Consider the following 21,904-nt stretch of genomic DNA (forward strand, 5'->3'; position numbering starts at 1 on the left):
AAAAAAATGTGTTAGGAGCAATGAAATTGTTGCCTATTAGCTGAAAAAACAGCTTTCTTTGTTATTTTTATTTTTAAAATACATGCTTATTGTAGCCTGGGCATGGTGGCTCACACCTGTAATCCTTTGGGAAGCCAAGGCAAGAGGATCACTTGAGCCAGGAGTCCGAGACTAGCCTGGGCAACATGGCGGAACCCCATCTCTACAAAAATTAGCCGGGCACAGTGGCCTGCATCTGTAGTCCAGCTACTTGGGAGGCTGTGGTGGGAGGATCCCTTGAGCCTGGAAGATGGAGGTTGCAGTGAGCCGAGATGGCACCACTGCACTCCAGCCTGGGTGACAGAACAAGACCCTGTCTCAAAAATATATACATATGTGTATATATATACACTTATATATACATATGTTTATATATAGGTATATGTGAACATATATATATATATATATATATATATATATATATATATATATATATATATGCTTATTGTAAAAAATATATTGGAGGCCAGGCACGGTGCTCCTGTAATCCCAGCATTTCGGGAGGCGAAGGTGGGAGGATCACGAGGTCAAGAGACCGAGACCATCCTGATCAACATGGTGAAACCCCATCTCTATTAAATATAAAAAAAGTTATCTGGGCATAGTGACGCATGCCTGTAGTCCCAGCTGTTTGGGAGGCTTAGGCAGGAGAATTGCTTGAACCTTGGGAGGCGGAGGTTACAGTGAGCTGAGATCGCGCCACTGTACTCCAGCCTGGGACAGAGCGAGACTCTGTATCAAAAAAATAAATAAATATATCGGAAAACACAGAAAATAAAAACAGCCATAATCTCTCCGTACTAACCCCCACCCCCAAAAAACCACTTATAACATGTTGATGGGTTTCCTTCCTGTCTTTGTTCTATTTGTTTATATCATTTGACCTAGTTCATATTGTGGAGGGAGAGCCCTTTCTTTAGGGTTTTGCTGTAAAGGTCAAGGGATCCAGCAATTCACAAGAAAATAATGACACTTTACATCTGTCTAACTGTTTTAGTTTATCAAAGCACATTGACATGCATTATCTTATTTGGTGATCACATCAGACAGGCCATTTATCAGGATACTAAGATCAATGGGGAGAGAGGGGACCGTGCCCCATACCCCATGGCTGGGGAGGCTCAGAGCCAGGATTTGAGGTTTCTAAATTTCTTATCTAGAGATTTTTACCCTATAATAATTTTTATTTTTCTATCCAATTAAAGTCTATATATCTATGTACAGAAATTCCGTTTGAGACCTAGAACTTCTACTTCCTGTGGTTTATTTTTGCGCCATAGAGCACATTTGTATTTAATGTGTCTTCTGGGCTACCAGCCTGGGAACTTTGCCATCATCACATGCACAGCAGCAGTTTGCTCACCATACACCAGTTAGCTTCCTCTACCTCCTGAGCAGCTGGGCTTGGTCTCTGGCAGCAGGCATCTGGGGCATGTAGCTGCCTCTTCAGCTGTCCTGCCAACAGAAGAAACTTACCTCCCATCATCTTCCTGAGTGCCTGCCTCAGCTGCCATGTATGTATTCATTGCCGTGTCTATAATAAATTAGTGGATTCTTGCTGGAAGCTTGGACGTTTCAATGGAGAGCTTTCCAGTAAGTGGCACTTCTGGCTCTTTCCTTCCTGCGTAACCCTTGCCAAATTTCTTTACCATGAAAAGCAGTTCCACATTTGCGAAGGCTTTTAATTTCTTTTTTAAAAAATCTATTTGTGGCCAGACATGGTGGCTCATGCCTGTAATCCCAGCACTTTGGGAGGCCAAGGCGGGCAGATCACGAAGTCAGGAGATAGAGACCATCCGGGTCAACATAGTGAAACCCCGCCTCTACTAAAAACACAAAAATTAGCCAGGTATGGTAGCACGTGCCTGTAGTCCCAGCTACTCGGGAGGCTGAGGCAGAAGAATTACTTGCACCTGGGAGGCGGAGGTTGCAGTGAGCCGAGATTGTGCCACTACACTCCAGCCTGGGCAACAGAGAGAGACTCCATCTCAAAAAAAAAAAAAAAAAAAAAAAAAAAAAAAAAAGGAAATCTTTTTTTTTGGCTTCTTTACCTATATAATCTTCCTGTCTTCTCCAACTCTAACCTTCTATGTAAGTCTATAAGATTAGGCAGGCTTAACAGTTAGATGAAATGTAGGATTTTCTTGGAACGGATGTTAGAAAATGAGATTCACAGTGGCTGTAGGAGTTTAAAAAGAGGCAGCAAGAGAGAAAAGGAGACCTTGCAAAGAGAGAAATCAGGTGGAAGAAAGGCCATGGGAAACTCAGGAATTTCTGAATGGGGCATTTTAGCAAAAAATGAATGAAAAGTCAATGTCATATGAATCATGGTGTTGTGAACGTGAACATATCTAAAAATTGACTTTTGAAATATGTCTCCTCAACACTTGGAAGCTGACATTTCTTCTGCATGACATGGTTGTCAGTTTTATTTTCAAATATCAAAGACTATTTTTACAATCAAAATGTTTTTTCACATAAAATTTTTATAGTTTTTCTGAAAATTTGTGGTCAATTTATTCCCTGCACAGTCAAAGCAGTCAATTGCATAAACCATTATTCCTTCATTGCAAGCCCCTTAACGATTTAATCCAGAACCATCACTTATGTAAAGGTTCTAATGCCATTTGTTTCTGGATTTTGTTTTGTTTTCTCTTCATCTGTTTGAGACCAGTGAAAAGCTTATACAGCAGTTAGAAAAACAATAAGAATAATTGCTGTTCAAAGTGAGTGGATTAGTGAGTGAACCAATCTAGGTGGTCCAAACGCTTCCATTACCTCCTTGCCTGGGTTCTGATTACATCTAACCCAGTGTAGTGTCTGTCACCCCTGGACAGAGCTGTCTTAACAGTGAATACATCTTTACCCAGCATCTCTCTTTCTAAGAACCCCACTAGGACTGCTCTTTGGAAAAACATGATCAAGGCCACATCTGGGTGCCTGTGGTAAGCTGGCTAGTCATCCTAGCCCACCACAGATGCTAGTTGCCTTAGCACGCCCAGATGTACAGGTAAGAGCCAAGCAACCAAATCATACTTTCTGCATCAAAGTAGCCAAAACTTTTTTTATTGAACTCAGTGATACTTTGTTCAATTTGGTCAAGAATAAAATTGAGTAGTTCAGCATTACATTTACCAATTAGTGTTCTGCTTATCATCCCTAAATAACGCATCTCATAGGAGTGAAGAGCAAAAAATAAAAAATTTATCTCATTTTTTGGTGTCAACTAGTTTCAATATAATTGTATTCAGTCCCCACTTATCTCGTTTTCCTTAACTAGTTGTTCTTTGATTTCAAATCTGCTATTCTCCCAGTGGGAAGATCGCCTCTTCCACATGTGGAAGAAAAAACAGATTCCTTGGGTTCCCAAGAAGCTGTTCACAAAGCCCCTGCTTATTTACAAAGTGAGATCGACGCTGTCCTACCTGAGCTCATTTTCAACCCTGAACCCTTTCCTGCGGGCCAGCTCCATGAGGAACGCTCTGCGGGTGGTTCCCATTTTCTTCTCCAAAATGAAGACGACCAAATCTTGAAATTTGATGTCTTGAGGAGAGGAGGCCATCAAGGCACCCGTCTGCCGCGGTCTCTTCTTCCGAGGGCTCAAGGGGGATGTTTGTGGTGGATCCATGGGAAGAGGCTGCTGCTGCCTCTGGCTGGCCCATCAGGTGGTGTCTCCAGAAGGGAGGGAGACTGCCACCCTCCTACATGAAGGGTTTTGATGTCATCTCACCAGCAGACTCTGAAGCCAGGGCAGGGCTACATGGGTGCTGCCCTGGCAACAGCTTCCTGCCAAAGTATGATGGGGAATTTTTATCTCTGTTCAGTTCATTTGTCCAATATGGAGATCATAATGAAGACAGTCAATTAACCTTTGTTTTCATAAGCACAATCTCATTAGCTCCTCAGAGTAACCTTGTGAGGAAGGCAGGGAAGCATCGTTTGCATGTTATTTGTTTCTAAATGTACTGAGGCCCCTCTGTGGTCTTTATTTATTGATCCCTTTTAAACCTCCCAACTCACTTGCATTCTCCTCCTTTGGTAGACAATCATAACACTGTACTAGATGTCTGTAATTTGCATGGGTGTTATATTCTGCTTGTGGTTGTTTTGATTTTACATAAATGACATTGTTACATTTCTCATTCTGCCAATCACCTTTTTATTTCACTTGGAACTATGTTTTCCAGGTCTGTGTTCTAATTGTTCTGTTGCTTCTAACTGCTCCATAGTATTTCATGGTGGGCATTTACCACCTGTTCACTTACATAGGTACATTTTATAAACAAGAGAACCAAGGCTCAGTTATTCAAGATCACAGAATAAGGGGCAAAACCAGATCCTGAATTCAGTTCTTTGGATTTCAAATTCTGTATACATTTATTAGTTTTTTTAAGTGGATTAATTTTGTCCAGAGAGTAGTCTGTTATAAACCCTAACATAGGTCTTCTTCAGTGGGATGGTATGACTTTTAGATGAGAATCACTGCCATAAGGAGACATTTCATAACTTTATGTGCAAAATTAAATTTGTCTTTCATTAATACACTCTATAGATCTCATTTCCTGAGCATCTGCTACATGGCCAAGGTAAGCACCTACCAGCCTTAGCTGACCGGATCCTCACAATACCACAGTCAGGTGGTCCTACCTTTCTCATTTGGCTAAACAATTTACCCAAGGTCACAGAGCTACTGAATTGTCACAACTGAGAAATGATTGAGCTAGGATTTGGACTCAGATCTGTCTGATTTTAAAAGACACACTCTTAACCGCCAAGGAGCCTTCCTCTGTACTTGTCTTCTCCAATAACTAATCTGAGCTCTGCTCACCCTTTGTCCCTCTTTTTTTTTTTTTTTTTTTTTCTGAGATGGAGTTTCACTCTTGTTGCCCAGGCTAAAGTGCAGTGGCACAATCTCGGCTCACTGCAACCTTCGCCTCCTGGGTTCAAGCGATCCTCCTACTTCAGCCTCCTGAATAGCTGGGATTACAGGTGCATGCCACCACGCCTGGCTAATTTTTGTATTTTTAGTAGAGACGGGGTTTCACCATGTTGGTCAGGCTGGTCTCGAACTCCTGACCTCAGGTGATCATCCCACCTTGGCCTCCCAAAGTGCTGGGATTACAGGTGTGAGCCACCATGCCTGGCTGTCTGTGCCATATTATTTGAGACTTTTGCTATCTCCAAAAGCATATGAGCACCTCACAACCCTACCAGGGGAAGAGTGACGTGACAGCTGCCTTAAGTTATGGGCAAAGCACTCTGTTGCTCAAGAAAGCAAAATCAGAAATCTTCAGGTGGAAATTGTAGAGTAATAGATTCCAGTTCTCCTCAAGTAAGGACTGTTTAGTAACTCAGCTGTCTAAAAATATACAGAGAGCAGCTTTATACAGTGGTATGTTACATGTCATGAAAAGTATTCAAACAGGTGCTGGATAACTGTTTATTGAGCTGTAACAGAAGGGAATTCAGACATCTGGTAAGGGCCTATAATGTAGCTCTGAAATTCCCAGATACTATGACTCTTTGCTAGAGATCAACTGGGAGATGAGAGTCCATTTTGACCCTCACTATTAGGTGTTTGGTTACTGAAGAGCTGAATGCTTCATGTTAGAATGCAGTTGTAGCTGCCAAATGGTGCTGCAGCAGGGAGTATGTAAACCATTCTAGCAAGAATCTGGGATTGTTGTGTTCATTCCCAAGGTATAGCCACCTAATGGTAAAGGCGCGCCACCTAAGCAGTAAAGAGAATGGGGAGGTAGTACTGAGATGTGGCTAATAGCTCAGGCTTCGTCAGGCTGCCCATAAAAATTCTGTCTCTATTGCTTTGAAGCTTCAAAACAAGTTGCTTAACTTCTTTAAGCCTCAGCTTTACCTCGTCTGTAAAATGAGGACTGAGATAGCCCACATAACCTGCTGGGCAGAGTGCATGACACAAAGGTAGCACTTTCAATAAATGTCAATTCATAGTCATTTATGTTTTGTCTTCAGAGACATTCCAGTTCAATCTGAAATCAGGTATATATGTTTTATAAAACTATGAAATCATCCAATGTCATATTTAATTTGCTTTGGGTCACTGGTATTGAATAGATTACCAACAAAAATTTCAAATGTACTGATGCCTGTCTGGTTATCAGGCTATCATCTCTCGGCTGCAAATCTACCTTTTTTTGTGGTGGATTCCATGAGGTTGAGGCCAGGACTTAGCAAATTCTCTTTCTCATTTGCCAGCTGACTTTATGTCAGGCTCTGCCAATGGCGATACCAGAGGGAGACCAAAAGTCTGGATAAGAGGAAAGAGTTGACCTTTTTTGTTTGCTTGCTGCTACTGTCAGGGTCTTTGCAGTAATGGTTCTCTACTCAGACAGCAGTGGTTGGTTCCAGTCTTTAGCTCTTTTCTTTTTCTTTTTGTCTTTTCTGCACAACCAGACCCAGCCTTACTGTACCCTTCAGAGGTATCAATACGAGCTAAGCGACATCTCCTCAAAGGTCTGAGTCCCAGCTCGGCAGAGGTTTCCCTATAAACTTCTATGGCACCAGGGCGACAAGCAGCACTTCCTTGTTAAAGACCTGTGTTCCAGCTCCATGGGAGCCCTGCTCCAAACTTCCAGTTTTCAGCAATCCCGGTTCCATCCCTTTGTTGCTCCAGCCCAGTGGTGTAGTGTGCTTCTTGCAGTTTCTTTCTCTGAGTTACCTCAATGTCCTCTTTTTGCTTTTTCAGCCACCATTAACGTAGTGAAACCGATCCCCTGTGGTGAAGGGAGGTGTGAAATAAGGTCTGAGAACACAGATGTCTCATTGCCTTTTCAGGAACTCAGTTAAATCGTGTTCATGAAGTGCCTCGAAAATAACAAAACACTATACAGAGTTCCCTTATCCTCTTTGGCATTGCTGCCAATAGCAGGAATTGATTTCTTCCTACTATACAACAATTTTCCGAAGCTCTTTGCATCAGACGTTGAGCACTCTCCTTGATCTACTAGATTGGTCAGTAATCTCCAAATCTCAGTGTCTTAAGAAAAGTTTATTTGCTTATGCTACTTGGTGGAGAATTCTGCTCCATTCAAGACTCAGGCTGTTGGAGGTTTCACATTTGTGTACCTGTACCACCTGAGCTATGAGCCCATCTCAGTCACCATGGCAGCGGGGAGAGCACTGAGATGAGGATGTCTTGCATCAGTAATTAAAAGCTTTGTCTCAGAAATGATAGACATTCTTGCTGGTCATAGCCCATAGGCCAGAACTAGTCACGCAGTCCCACCTAACTGCAGCAGGGCTTGGAAATGCAAGGGAGCACATGGGATCTTGCCACACCCAGGATTACATGATGTGCTGGTTGATGGTTGTGGAGACTCCCAGTTAAAAGGGTTGTTACTACATCTGCACTAAGCCTGGGGCAGAGAGCAGGGAGGCCCCAGAGCCCTGCACTTCCTGGAGAAGAACCTTTAAAAGGAGGACCACAGTGTGCAGTGTTCAGGCCACTCTGGGGCCTTTCTACAATTCCAAGCTGTTACTGTGGATCTGTGGACAAGAAGGTGTGGTCCTTCTGAAACATCTCCATACCATCCATTCCTCCTTTTGAGCAGCATCTAGAGTGAAAAATCCTTAATACAGCATCAAAGGGCTAACCTAAGTGTGAGTCAGGTGCCTTTCCTGATTCCACAGTCTTCTGTGCCTCTCTGCCCATGAAAGCATGTGCCATCCTGTGTTGTAATGATTTAATCCCTTGTGTATACTCCACGCTGGACTATAAGTCTTGCTGTATTTACAGCTAAATCCCCAGCATCATAGTACAGTACCTGGTAAAGTAGGCTGACTAGTAAGTGTTTGAAGAACAAATTCAAATTCAAATGTAGTTGATTTTATTTATTTATTTATTTATTTATTTATTTATTTATTTATTTATTTATTTTTGAGGTGGAGTCTCACTCTTTCATCCAGGCTGAAGTGGCATGATCTTCGCTCACTGCAACCTCCACCCCCCAGGTTCAAGTGATTCTCCTGCCTCAGCCTCCTGAGTAGCTGGGATTACAGGTCCGTGCCACCACACCCAACTAATTTTTGTATTTTTAGTAGAGACGGGGTTACTCCATGTTGGCCAGGCCGGTCTCGAACTCTTGACCTCAGGTGATCCACCTGCCTTGGCCTCCCAAAGTGCTAGGATTACAGACATGAGCCACTGCACCTGGCTGTTGATATTGTTATTAAGCTTTTACACTGTTTGGGCAACTGTGATATAAATCTTCTGCCATGACCACCTTTCTCCATCTTAAACATTCCCAATTAAATGTCCCTTCAATATGAGCAAGTAGAATACAGGTGTTAAGGAACCAGACGACCTGAAATCAAAACTCAGACATTTATGAGCTGTGTGACCTTGGGCAAGTTACCAAACCTTTCTGTGTTTCATTTCCCTTATCTCTGCAATGGAGATTAGAATGATTTCTATCTTACAGGTGCCTATGAGGACTAAAGCACTTCAAAGAGCACTGGCATGCAAGTTGCCACAACTGTCCATTGCTATTGTAATAGCCCAGGTTTCTCCTTGTTCCCCCTCCCCTTCCCTGTGTTCCCATATACTTTGTAGGTAACCCTGTCACAGTCCTTCCCAATGGCCTTTTGCTTTCCCTAGACTTTTCCAAAAGTGGTGCCAGGCCCGCTTAGGAACAGCTGACACAGGAGGATCACTTGAGCCCAGTAGGTCGAGGCTGCAGAGAGCCCTGTTCATGCCACTGAACTCCAGCGTGGGTAACAGAGTGAGACTCTGTCTCAAAAAAGAAAATAAAACAAGACAAAAAAATAAAACAGACCTAGGACTCTAATGAGACCAGAGGGGTGTCCTGCAATGATTCATGGGAACACTGGTCCCATGAAGTGTTCCAGGCAAAACAAAAATTCTGTAGTGAATTAAGTGTAGAGAAACCAGAGAAACTCTATACAATGTGTGTTAGAACATTAAAGGTTTGTAATAAACTGTGTTCACCCATTGTATTCTCAATGTGCTTACCTTTTGTTTGTTTGTTTTGTAGAACACCTATAGCACCCTTCTGAATGCAACTGGAAGTATTGGTGCCTAAGGAGCTACACAAGCCTGAACCTCCTGCTACTTGCCAGATGTATGAGCTTGAGCCATTCCCTTACCCCATGGGGGGATCACAGCTTCCAACATGTAAAATAGCAGTCATAGTGCCAACTTCTTCACATTATAAGTGATGAATAAGATAGCATGACAACTGCCTGCCTGGTCCACATGGGAGCTGGGCCACTGTTCTGTCCTCCCCTCCACGCTGCCAACACCATGATGCTGGCAGATGTGACCAATGCTCCTGCCTGTTCAGGTGATGATGGCTCTGAGGAAACAAAGAACACAGCAGCTCACTGGTCTCCGTGCTGATGCTCCCAGGTAGCCACTGCTCCTCTTAGTTTGGGATTGTTTTTAAATTTTTTCCATTTTGGGTAATATTTAGTCTCCACATGATCATTCTTACAGATCTTTATTGAGTACAAGTGTATGGGGCAAGAAGCAATGGGGAGAATTTTAGGTTTTCTATGGTTCAGTGGAGAAGCAGTCCTCTCCCCATCAGCAAACATTATTTTTATCCTTAGGAGTCCTGTTGTTATTCTCTGTGCACAGTGGAGGAAGTCAGTTTGAGAGAGAAAACTTCTGTTTCCGGTACTTTGATTTTCTTTTATATCAAATATCTTGTATCATCTATTCATTTCAAGGTGTAGATCTGGGACCTGTGCCATCCTCAAATGTGCGGGCAGGGTTTTGTTTTGGTTTGGTTTTTCACCGAGCACCAGCTTCCTCTGTTGCCTGAACAGCTGTGTTTGGTTCTTGGCAGCAAGTGTCTTCTGGAGCTTAGAACTGCCTTGCCAGGAACATGTGTAGAGTGTCTTGAATGAAAAATAAACCTTGGAAAATTTGTTTCTTGCCGTTAAGAAGCATTTGGTAGCTATACATGTTGGGTGCCTAACAAGAACAAGAAATTTTAGTTATAACAGGGGTTCGCTTTCATCTACAAGGTAAGAAGTGATAGTTAGAACAATGGAATTGATGTACAACAGCAGCTTATTTGTGACTTCTAGTCTTTATTCCAAAATGTTTATTAAACTTAGCTGTATACAAAATTATGGGTGACAGCATGAATATCAGGCATGGAGGGGAGAAAATACAGGGATTTGCTTCAAGGACAAATTTGAATAGGAGAGTTGGGATTTTATTTGCAAAGAGTTAGGAGCTGTCGAAGGTGTTTAAGCAAACACTGAAGGTGACCAAAATGGTGCCCTAGGGAAATTAATCAGGCAATGATGAATGGGGTGAATTGGTGAGGGAGAAAGAAGGGAAGCAATCAGGAGACAATTATAATAAGATGTGACTTGGGGCCACTGGAGAGAATGAGAACAGAGCCTGGGCGAGATGATAGACCTTGTGCTGTGGATCAGTGGTTGGGGCCATGGCTCCTGGGTATCTGGGGGTAAAATCCTCTAGTCCTGCCAATATCCCATAACTTCCAAATCTTTATCTCTAGCCCATTTCTCTCTCTTGAGCACCAGACCCATTTACCTTCCACTGAAAAATACTATTCAAAATTCCTAAAACAGAACTACTCATCATCACTCCCCAAACTGCTCCTTCACTTCTCTCACCACATCCTTTTAATTCTTGTTCTTGACTGATAATGTCTCTAAGGTAAGCAGTTAAACACATCTTTCTCTCCTGGGGCTTATGAACTGAGTGCGAAACAAGCATGGGTCTGTTGGCAGTGGGGTGCATGTGAATGTTTAGCAGCCAGCTTGCAAAGTTCCAGAACATTTGACCATGAGTTCTTGTGAGCTGGCATCAGCTGACTCCAGCACACCACTGTGACCAGAGTCACAAGATCATCTTTATTACTGGTAAACTGGAGAATCTGACTTGATGCTTTAGCTCCAACCTTCCAGACATATATAACTGAATTGAGAAGTTTATGATACAATAATATTATCGTATATACTGGTAATAACAGTCATCTCTAAAGATGTTAGGCTTTGTGAAGTGCTTTACCATTTATCCTCACATTCCTCAGAAGGCCCTGGAAGATGTTTAACTTGCCCCCTTACACTCATCTGCTGGAGGAATTCAGAGGAGGGCGGGAAAAGGTGGCAGGAAGGGCACTCACAGGGGAGGGAGCCTGTCACGGGCCAGGAGGGCTGGAAGGATTTGAGTAGATGGGGGAAACGGAAAGAAGCCATGTTTGGAGCAGACCTCACAGACCGCCCAGAGCCTGAGTTGGCACTGAGAAGTCATGGGAGCTTCTGAGCAGGACAGTGGCAGGCCTGAGGCAGGGTCACAGAGGGGCAGCCCTGCAGTGAATGTACCATGGTCCAGAATGGGACTCCTTGAAGGTGCAGAGAGCTGAAGCTGCTACTTCAGCTGGGTCACTATTGCAAATGGCCCGAAGAGAACCATGGAAGCCTCAACGGGTACCATTCATTCATTCAATGCATATTGACTACGTGCCTATTATGTGCCAGGCACTTCTAGGCATTAGTAATACAGAGTGAATAAAACAACCCCTGCTTCATGAGATTTACATACTTGTCTGTTACTGGAAGGAAACAGACAATAAATAAAATTATTCAAGAATCTCAAGCAGGCCAGATGGTGATAAATGCTGTAGAGAGAAATAAAGGGGACAGGGCATGCCAGGATCGGGTTGGGGTGGCAGTCTAAGATTATCCAATTAGGCTTCATTGAGGAGATGACATTTTAGCAAAGATCTGAAAGAAACCAATGATGGTAGTGATGGAAACAGGCATAAATGTGCCAGACCAAGGAGGCAGATCATAAAGAAATCATTTTAAAAGGAGAGAGGACGGGCACATCAAAATCTCAGAAATCACACTTAAAGAACTTATCCACCTAATCAAACACCACTTGTTCCCCAAAAACTACTGGAAAAAAAAAAAGTCTACCTTAAAAAAAAAATTGAGGCCAGGCTCATGCCTGTAATCCCAGCATTTTGGGAGGTTGAGGTAGGAGAATCATTTGAGACCAGGAGTTCAAGACCAACCTGGGCAACAAAGAGGACCCTGTCTCTACAAAAATAAAAGTAAAAAATTAGTTGAGTGTGGTGGTGCAGGAGGATTGCTTGAACCCAGAAGGTTGAGGCTATAGTGAGCCATGACTGTGCCACTGCACTCCAGCCTGGGCAACAGAGCCAGATCTTATTTCATAAATAAATAAATAAAGAGAGAGACAGAGAGAATCTCACAATTATTTAGGCAGTGAATTGGAAAACAATAGTTTTGGGTTATAAAACCAAAATTGTAAAATACAATTAAACCAAACTTGAAATGTGTTTGACCTTTATGGTTTGAAAAGAGTCAGTTAAATATTTCAGTTATTGTTTACTGGATCTTACGGAGGGCATTTTATGCTATAGTAGTATTTGTAGTGTTTATAACACTAGGCGATTGAGACAGTCTTATCAGAGTGAAATGAATAGCAAATAGAGACTCATCATAACAATATGCTTCAGATTCCCCAGTTACTCCCAGTGCCTTAGTAATGTACCTTTTTTACCTCGTGCTATAAACATTTATCCTTGGCCCAGGCACGGTGGCTCATGCCTGCAATCCCAGCACTTTGGGAGGCCGAGGAAGGAGGATCAGTTGAGCTCAGGAGTTTGAGACCAGCCTAGGCCAAGATGATGAAACCCTGTCTCTACTAAAAATACAAAAATTAGCTGAGCATGGTGGCACACAACTGTAATCCCAGCTACTCACAAGGCTGAGGCAGGAGAATCACTTGAACCCAGGAGGTGGAGTTGCACTGAGCCGAGATCACACTGCTGTACTCCAGCCTGAGCAACAGAGCAAGACTCCATCTTGTAACTGGTTTCTCTGGATGGAAGAGGAATGGTGTTCACAGTCTCTAATTTGGGCCTGTCATCTATGTACAAAGACATGTGCCAAGTCCTCTAAGGCATACGAAGAAGGTTATACTCTAGAACAAAGAATAAAAAACAAAACGACAACAACAAAAAAAACCACATTTATCCTCAAGGTCACAGATCCCCCACTGTAGTGGATGCTGTGGTGAGCTGCCCAGAGCCCCCTTCAGGAGGGAGGCACCATTCCTTCTGCCACTGACAATGGCAGAGCTGATGGCTTAGTGTTAGGAGGTGATAGCTCACTGACAAAAAGAGACACCTGCCTAAGGACAGGCCCCTCCACTTAATGGTTAATGATCGGGGGAAGATTACAAAGGCCAGGTCATCTCGTTTCAAGGGGTGACAACTCCGAAAGACCAGCCTAACTCTAGAGCATCTTATTAGATTGGCTGAGATATGTACTGTAACTAAATTGTGGTTCAACTCTTTCTCTGCTCAATCTACTCCTTCATGCCCCCATAGATGATGATCCCAAGGGCATCTCCAATAGACTTCTGCACACAAATTCCCATCTCAGGTCCGGTTTCCTGGGAACTCACCCTAAGAACACATTGTTGATACTTACCCTATTTTAGCTGCCTTCTGCCCCTGACCACCTTCCTTTATATACACAAGTATGGCTTGTCTTCCCATTTAGAGTGTAACCTTCTTTGTATGCCTTAGAGGGCTTAGCACATGTCTTTGTCCATAGATGACAGGCCCAAATCATAGGCTGTGAACACCATTCCTCTTCCATCCAGAGAGACCAGTGACAATTCTGTCAATGACACACCCTTAATGCATAGAAGGGGAGAGCTCAGGCCCACAAGTATTTGTGCCAAACCATTTATCAAAAGCTGGTTTTGCTGGGGATGCAGCCAAAACCCTCTCTTATTCTTTGCCAGGAAGTGAAAGTCTTTCATCACCACCTGGGAGGAAAAAGGGGTTCAACGGCCCAGCAGAAACAATGTCACATTGTGAATTTGGTACCAAACTCAGCTCTCAATGCAACGAATTTGAGACATTTATTTTAAACATGTGTTTTTCAGTCAGAATAATTTGATGGGGGTAGGGGGAAGTGGGGACTCACTTTCAACATAGTAATCTTTTTTATAAAGGTCTGTGAGTAATTGTTTACCTTTTAAAAATAACAGAAAATCTCATATTCAATATTTTTAAGTTGTGGGGTAATAGTTTATAATTAGGTGCTAAATGGTGTGATTATATTTAACCAAAATGTTTTAACTTGGTGAAAAAGAGCCTAGCTCCTTTCCAAAGCTTTCTGAGAGAGCAGGTTACGTAGTCTCAGAGGAAGTAAACCTATGTACTACTAGTAAATCTCAGCTCTATTAGAAAGGGCAGAAGAGTGTCCAACAGAAAAAACATCTACTGGAGGAAGAGGTTTGCCTCAGACAACTTAGGAAGGGGGGCATAGGGAGAGAAGGGGAAGAGTGCCAGGAAAATCCAAGAGGAGGCTGGCAGCTCTTACAGGAAAACTAGGTAAATTCCACACATTAGAGCCTCCCAGATCACCAGGGTGTCTTAGTCACTTCGGGATGCTATAACAAAATTACCATAGAAACGTATTTCTCTCCATTGTAAAGTCTGGGAAATCCAATATCAAGGTGTCAGCTGATAAGTTTCCTGGTGAGGGCTCTCGCTCTGGTTTGCAGATGGCCACCTTCTTGCTGTATCCTCACATGGTGGAGAAAGAGATCATCTCTCTTGTGTTTCTTCCTTTCAGGGCACTAATCCCATTCAGGAGGGGTCCACACCCATGTCCTAATTACTCCCAAAGGCATAACTCCAAATACTCCTAATCTCACATGGGGGATTATGGCAACAACATGTGAATTTGTGGATGAAACAAACATTCAGTCCAGAGCAATGGATACAAAGCAAAAACAAACAAAAAACCAGTTTGCCTGTTACATGAATACACTGTTACATACATGTTTGTTCTCTACATAGAACTTTGGTTCACAACCCTGGCTACATAATAAACTACCTGAGTTTTTAAAATATCAGTAACCAGGCTCCACTGCACACTAATAGAATCTGAATCCCAAAGGGTGGGGGTGGGGGTGGGGGAGAGTATCCATGTTTTTTACAAACTCCATAGCTATCCTCCTGTGCCACCAACCTTGAAAAACCACTGGTTTATAATATTTGTTGAGTATGGCTGAGATGGATAACTCCACTTGTCCTCCTTCACGTAAAGCTAAAAAGATAGAGAGGCATAGACTCTTTCCCTACTCTCTACTGATATTTGGGTTTGTTAAATGAAATAACTACTTTTAATTGGTGGGGCATTTTCCTCTATAGTCTAGACAACTCAAACTTGTACCACTAAGCCCTTGCCAGGTGGCAGAAAGCAGGGCATTGGAAGGTATTGCCTTCCCATTGAGTACCAGCTCCACTTCACCAGCCAACCTATAAGACAGTGTTCCACAATGCCACAAGGACAAATAGCCACATGCTTCTCCCATATCCCGGGTACCATCTTGAAGGGAGGAGACAGAACTTTGAAAGATATTACATTTCCTGGAGTTATCCAAGCAGAGAAAACTGAGTTACCTGATGGGACAGTTAAAATTATTGAATTGCACTGAAATGGCAAGATGGAACTAAGCTTTAGTTCTTTTCCCACATCCCAGCAAGAAGAAAGAAAATCAGCTCTTCTATAGACAAAATAACAAAGCTCACATTTTCTCTGTACACATAAGGAAAGGTAAGGGATTTTGGACCCTGAAACATGAGCTTATGAATATACACATGCATACATCCATTTGCCTGTGCATATGTGGATATGCACATCCACCCACTGTAGACCAAGGCAGAGAAAACTAGCACTTAGGGAGTGCAGCCAACAGTGGGCCGCACCTGGCATGTTCTGGGATTCTGGTGGCAGAGAAGGAATGCCGGCTTCTTGGGAGCAAATCCTGACACACATGTGTGGGAAATGTTGCAAAATGAAACTCGTTGGGCGCTGTTGACAAGACAATTTTTCTGGGAACAAGTGCAGCCATTCAGAGAGCTGGCCAGACACAGCAGTGTTCATTTCAGATGTTTCTATTGTCCCGGACATGGGAGTTCTACTTGTCACCATTTGGTGTCAGCATTTTCTATCCTAAAAGGCCTCTGGGTTCTAAAGCAAAGGCCCTGTTGGAGAAAGTCTGGAGTATTTTATTGTGAATAAATAACTTTATTTCAGAAGACTTTAATATTCCTTTTAGCCTTCACTGATTTCTTTTTTGCTTTGTAATTGTTTTTCTTTTTGCAGAAAGAAGGCAGCATTCTCTTCATCTGCAAAGGCGAACATCAGAATTACACCTTTCATTCATTGACCAACAAATCTTGAGGACCAGTATCTTGTAACGCAGGTCCCTCCTCCTACAGAGCTTTTCGGATTCTAGAGGGCAGCATGCACAGGGCAGAGGCAGCTGTTGGAGGCAGCAGTTCTGTAGAAAGAAAGGCTAACCCTGGCTTTGAGCCTGGTTTTACCACTTAGCAGCTATGTGGCTGTGGGCAATAAACTTCACCTCTCTGAGCTGCAGCCTCTTCACACATAAAACATACATAATAAACACTTTTCTTCCAATTTTAGCATGAAAATTAAAGATGTTGAGGGATGCATAGGCAGAGCGCAGAGGATGTTTAGGGCAGTGAAGCTATTCTGTATGACACTTATAATGGTCATTATATGTTTACCCAAACAGGTAGAGTATACAACACCAAAAGCGAACCCTCCTGCGTAAACTACGGACTTTGGGTGACAATGATGTATCAGTGTAGGTTCATCGATTGTAACAAATGTACCACTCTGGTGGGGGTGTTGAGAATAGAGGAGGCTATGCATTTGTGAGGGCACAAGGTGTATGAGATATCTCTTTACCTCTGCTAAATTTTGCTGTGAACCTAAAACTGCTCTAAAAAATAAATCTGTTTTAAAAAATTGAAGGTGTTACAATGGTATGTTTCTTGCAGAACTATTCACAATAGGAAAGATATGAAATCAACCTAAGTGTTCATCAATGGATGACTGGATAAAGAAAATGTGATATATATAATATATACAATGGAATACTACTCAGCCCTGAAAAAAAAGAATGAAATTATGTCTCCTGCAGCAACATGGATGGAACTGGAAGCCATTATCTTAAATGAATAACTTAGAAACAGAAAGTCAGATACTGCATGTTCTCACTTATATGTGGGAGCTGAATCATGTGTACACATGGACCTAAAGAATGGAATAATAGACACTGGAGACTAGGAGGGGTGTGGGACAGAGGGGGAGATATTATAAAATTACTGAATGAGTACAATGTGTACTATTCAGGTAAGGGCTACACTAAAAGCTTGGACTTTTTATAACTATGCATTAGACCCATGTAACAAAACAACACTTATACCCCCTAAGTCTATAAAAAATTTAAATATTAAAAATGGAAAATGTTACTTGCATTCATAGGTACAAATTAAATAGCTGTTTAATGTGTAGGTAGGGGCTGCTCTGGTTGTGTAGTCTTCCACCTCTGGGCTGTGCCAATAGCATGGGGTTTGGAGTCAAATCCAAGTTCCATCATTTACACTTAATGGCACTTTGATGACAGATAATTTGCCTAAATCCTCTATATGTGCATTTAAATTTGTATAGCTATTGCCAATCTGCAAATTGTTCTCCATTGACAATATACCAGTTTGCACTCAGATTACACACCGGAGAGGTGATGGGCCCATTGTCTTATGTTCATCACACACGGTGTACTGTCAAACTTTGGGATGTTTGCAAATACGAAATGTAGAAGAAGCTATCCCAATGGAGTTTTCATTTGCTTTTTCTTCAATATGAGTGAGGTTGTGCATCTTTTTGTCTATTTAAGGGCTATGTGTATTTCTATAAATCATCCTTTCTGTCTTTTGCATATTTTTTATTGGGTGTATGGTGTTTCCTTATTGATTTGTGTGATTTGCTTATATATGACAAAATTAGTCTTCTTCCTGCGTATAAGTTTCAAATACTTCCCCCAGTTTGATTTCTGACTTCTGACTTGGTTAATGGTGGTGGCTTTTAAACGTGCAGATTTTTTAAGTGTAGTCAAATATATCAATCTTACTCTTTATGGCTTCTTTGTTTGTGTCATACTTAGCCCTTTCCCACTCAGAGATTCTAAACCCTAGGCAACAGCGGGTGGGATGGGGTGGAGTGGGATGGTGAGGGGTGGGAATAATGTTCTCTTCTAGGTTTTTTAGGGATTTATTTTCACATTTGAATCTTTAATCCACTGAAATTTATTTTTGTGTATCAAGTGAGGTATTGGATCCAAGTTTCTCTTCCCCCAAGTAGCTTCCTACTTGTCCTAGATTCTTTTATTAAATAATCCATATTTTCTCCACTTATTTAAAACCAAGTTCACTTTTGAAAGAATACACAAAGGCCCATGACTTCTAAATTTGGCAGCAGGAGGATGTCTAAGCTGCAGAATGTTAGACGAGGCTCTTAGCTCTTTCTGAATTGTATTTCTTGCTATTTGGAAAAAGAAGAAATAAAAGTGCATTGATCTGAAAATTTAATTCAACAAATAGCTGTGTGGGAGAGTGGAAAGAACACAGGCTCTTAAGTTAGAAAACCTGACTTCACTTCTCATATTGACTAATTGCAGGGAAGTTATGCAACTGCTGTGTGCCTCAGCTTTTGCCTTTGTAAAAATGGACCTAATAATGGCATCTATGCCATAATATGCTGTGCAGTTAAAGTGCATTAGTGCTTTATAAACTATACAGGACTACAGGCACATGAGTTGTTATTTGAATTTTTACAAGGTGGTACACCATTGCCAGTTAACTCATACAACACAATTCTAGATTTGTGAATGTTTCACCATTCTTGAAATCCTTTCACCTTCTTTGAAGATGGTTAGCTTATTTCTCCTTGCTGGAGAATATTCTGGATTTGCTATTTTTAGTTTGGTTAAATGTGTTTTCTGACAGCATCTGAGTGGCAGTGAGGGGTTGGTAGGAAAGAAAGAGGTGACTGGGAAGTTAGAATCATCCACTGGGTTGCCAGGGAGAGGGAGCTGAGGCCGCACTTGGAATAATGATCTGGAAGGAGGTAGAAAACGGGAAACCACAGGGAGAATGAATGAGCTTATTTAGAATCTTGTATATATAATGATTACCTAGTTAAACTTTTGTTTTATGATTTACTTTATTGCAAAGTTTTGTGGACTGTACAGAACAATGGTGAGAGTCAGTTAATGCAGTGGTCGAATCACAATCCCTCCTCTTATTAATAGTTATTTAACCTCTCCAAAGACTTTTTCTCATCTGTGCCCAAGGCATTATAAAGATTGAAGGAGACAACATTCATTTCTCATGCTCATGTGACTCTAGATAGGAGGTTGGAGTGGGCAATTGAGAACAAAGTGTAAATTCATGATGGTGACTTGTGTTTGCCCTTGGGAGATGCAGTAGAAACCATCTGCAATCAAGAGGTGCAACTGGAATCTGGACACTCGCTCTTCTCCATCCCATAGACAAATGCTCCAGCCCACTTTGAAGGCAACAGAAGCCTGGGAGGAAGAAGATGCCTCTAATACCCTGTCAAGTTTGCAAGAAAGGACATGGGATAATGACTCCATTATCACAGGCTAAGGAAAAGTGTCCAGATAACAAGGGGTGGGGACAATGAGTAGGGGCTAAAGGGGGAGGGGGCATCCATGGGACCAACAGAAGGTCCAGAAGAAAGTGAAAACAGATATGGGTCACTAATTGAAGAAAAATGTGACTGTGATTTAATTTGTTGGAACCAGAAAAACCTGCTCTTCAGAATTCTTTTCTGCAAGCCTGGCCTTATCAATCCGTCAGTCAGGTCATCAGTCGATCACATGGTGGCTGCTGTCAATCATGTTTCCCAGCACTGGAACCCTCCACACACAGTATTACAAATGCTCACAGCCCTGAGGGAAAGGTGGCTCTAAAATTCCTTTTCTGTTCAGCACATTTTGTGTATGCTTGTTAAGTTTTAAAAATTTGTAAACAAGTTACCCAAAACACCCCACTCATCAGTTGGCCCAGGTGCTGTAACGAATTACAATATTTTCTCTCTGTCAGTGATGGTTAGTGAATTCTCAGGAAGTATACTGGAAACCAGCACAGGATACTTTGGCCTTTTTGGTGGGGGTCACGCGATTTAATTTTCACGGTGAATTTTGATTAATTCTATACTAGTCTAGAGAATTGTCTGTGTGTCCGTGTGTGTGTGCTCTCATGAATGAAAACCCACCCGCAGAGCTCACTCCATGGACCTGGACCTATGCAGTCACACGGGACCCTACATTCAGAAGACTCTCACCTTGTCTCACAAGTCGAAGAAGGGGACTCTCGTCTTCATTTTGCACTGGATCTCACAACATATGTAGCCGGTCCTGCTCTCCATGAAATATTGGATGTTGTTCAAAAGCACAAGCAAGTTTTTATGTTTTAATTAATCTAATTAATTAATTAATTTAGAGATGAAGTTTCACTGTGGAGTGAAGTGGCCTGATCTCGGCTCACTGCAACCTCTGCCTCCCAGGTTCGAGTGATTCTCCTGCCTCAGCCTCCCAAGTAGCTGGGATTATAGGTGCCTGCCACCAGGTGCAGCTTATTTTTTGTATTTTTAGTAAAGATGGGGTTTCATCATGTTGGCCAGGCTGGTCTTGAACTCCTAACCTCAGGTGATCCACCCACCTCAGCCTCCCAAAGTGCTGGGATTACAGGCGTGAGCCACCATGCCTGGCCACAAGCAAGTTTTTAAAAGTTTGATAGTTATCAGTATGATTAAAATACCTACGATTCCAGGATATAGAAAAATCATATACCAATGCATACAGGGCAAAATGCTTCATCATGCCAGTATACACAAAGGTCAAGAATCTCCAAAGAACAGCAGTAAAGAAGTGGTTTTGTTTTGAAAGGAAAAAAAACTATAGTTAATTTTTTCTTGGTTTGGGAGTACTAATCCTCACTATATCATATGCTGTTGTTAGAGGAAGTGAGAGAGAAATGAAAAGACTGAGAACAGAAGATCAGTCAAGGGTGTAGAAAAGAGATAGAGAGGAATCAAGGAGTGGGAGACTGAAATGAATCAAGCACTAAGCCCTGTCGTCTTCTTTCGATGCAAAAAGGCAATTTGCATGGTCACTCCTTCTGATGGGGTCACCCTGATACTGATTTATCAGGGACACAGTTCATGTACTATCTTCACTGCGTGCTTTTAAAATTTTGGTTCATCTGGGCTTGCTTTGAAAGGACTAGAAACCTCTTCGTGGAGATATATTTGAGTTGCTGGACTCAAAGTAAAACCAAGCTGTGCAAGAGGCTTTGATCTCTGAACTTTCCCTATGCTTGGAGGCTTGCCTTAATCTGTAATAATAAAGTTTTAAAAATAAGTTAACCTCTTTTCTTATATTGTGCAAATATATCTTTCAGTGTCGCTTTTCTTTTGTGGCCCCTGCCGTTTCTTTCACCTTTCCTTTTAAACAGATACATGTTCACTAAAAAAACGACTCTGTTGCTTTAAGAAGAAAAAAGTTAGACTCGGTCAGTCTGAAAATGCAACACCTGGCGCCCATATTTAGAAATGTTAAAACACACACACACACACATACACACACACATTAGCCTTTGGTACTGAACTGTGCAAAACATTACAGGAAGCTCATTGCTTAAGGGCAGTTGAGTTTAATCATTTATTTGTAAGTCAGTTGTTCGGTTGTTTGGTACTTAAAAGCACTTTTTCCCATAGAAGCAAAGCTATAAATGGTGCTTTGGTCCCCAGGCTCAAAAGACTGTTGGAGAAACGTCTGCCCTGGCGATGAAAATAGAAAATGATTCTGTGCTGATACAGTCATTGAGCCAAAAAGAAAAGCTAACAAAGCAAGGAATGGTTGGCCTTGAATGCT

General features: G+C 42.0%; 2 protein-coding genes and 1 long non-coding RNA gene across 7 annotated transcripts in view; 1 reads left to right on the forward strand and 2 right to left on the reverse strand.

The window, feature by feature from the left end:
• Positions 1 to 3,794, reverse strand: part of LOC105478468 (DNA nucleotidylexotransferase) — a 38,146-nt gene extending 34,352 nt beyond the window's left edge. Inside the window, exon 1 of one of the 3 annotated variants that reach the window (XM_011735819.3) lies at positions 3,465 to 3,793. In XM_011735819.3, the coding sequence (XP_011734121.1) occupies positions 3,465 to 3,667 (203 nt within the window). In that variant the 5' untranslated portion in view covers positions 3,668 to 3,793. Of the gene's footprint in view, positions 1 to 3,464 lie in introns of all 3 variants that reach the window. The other 2 variants (XM_011735818.3, XM_011735817.3) reach the window with 2 other exon arrangements.
• On the forward strand, positions 470 to 16,915 carry LOC105478467 (uncharacterized). Of its 3 annotated transcripts, XR_011607720.1 has the most exons (4): positions 490 to 1,632; positions 7,957 to 8,073; positions 9,069 to 9,712; positions 16,240 to 16,915. It is a non-coding gene; the product is annotated as an uncharacterized lncRNA (long non-coding RNA). The 3 variants fall into 3 exon arrangements; XR_011607718.1 differs by lacking the exon at positions 16,240 to 16,915 and having other exon boundaries at positions 476 to 1,632; XR_011607719.1 differs by lacking the exons at positions 7,957 to 8,073; positions 16,240 to 16,915 and having other exon boundaries at positions 470 to 1,632.
• Positions 9,706 to 21,904, reverse strand: part of LOC105478462 (zinc finger protein 518A) — a 173,293-nt gene continuing 161,094 nt past the window's right edge. The window contains exon 7 of the transcript XR_011607712.1: positions 9,706 to 10,012. The gene's annotated coding sequence lies outside the window, so the exon portion shown is untranslated. The remainder of the gene's footprint in view (positions 10,013 to 21,904) is intronic.

This window comes from Macaca nemestrina, chromosome 9 (assembly GCF_043159975.1).
Source record: "Macaca nemestrina isolate mMacNem1 chromosome 9, mMacNem.hap1, whole genome shotgun sequence".
Lineage (NCBI taxonomy): Eukaryota > Metazoa > Chordata > Mammalia > Primates > Cercopithecidae > Macaca > Macaca nemestrina.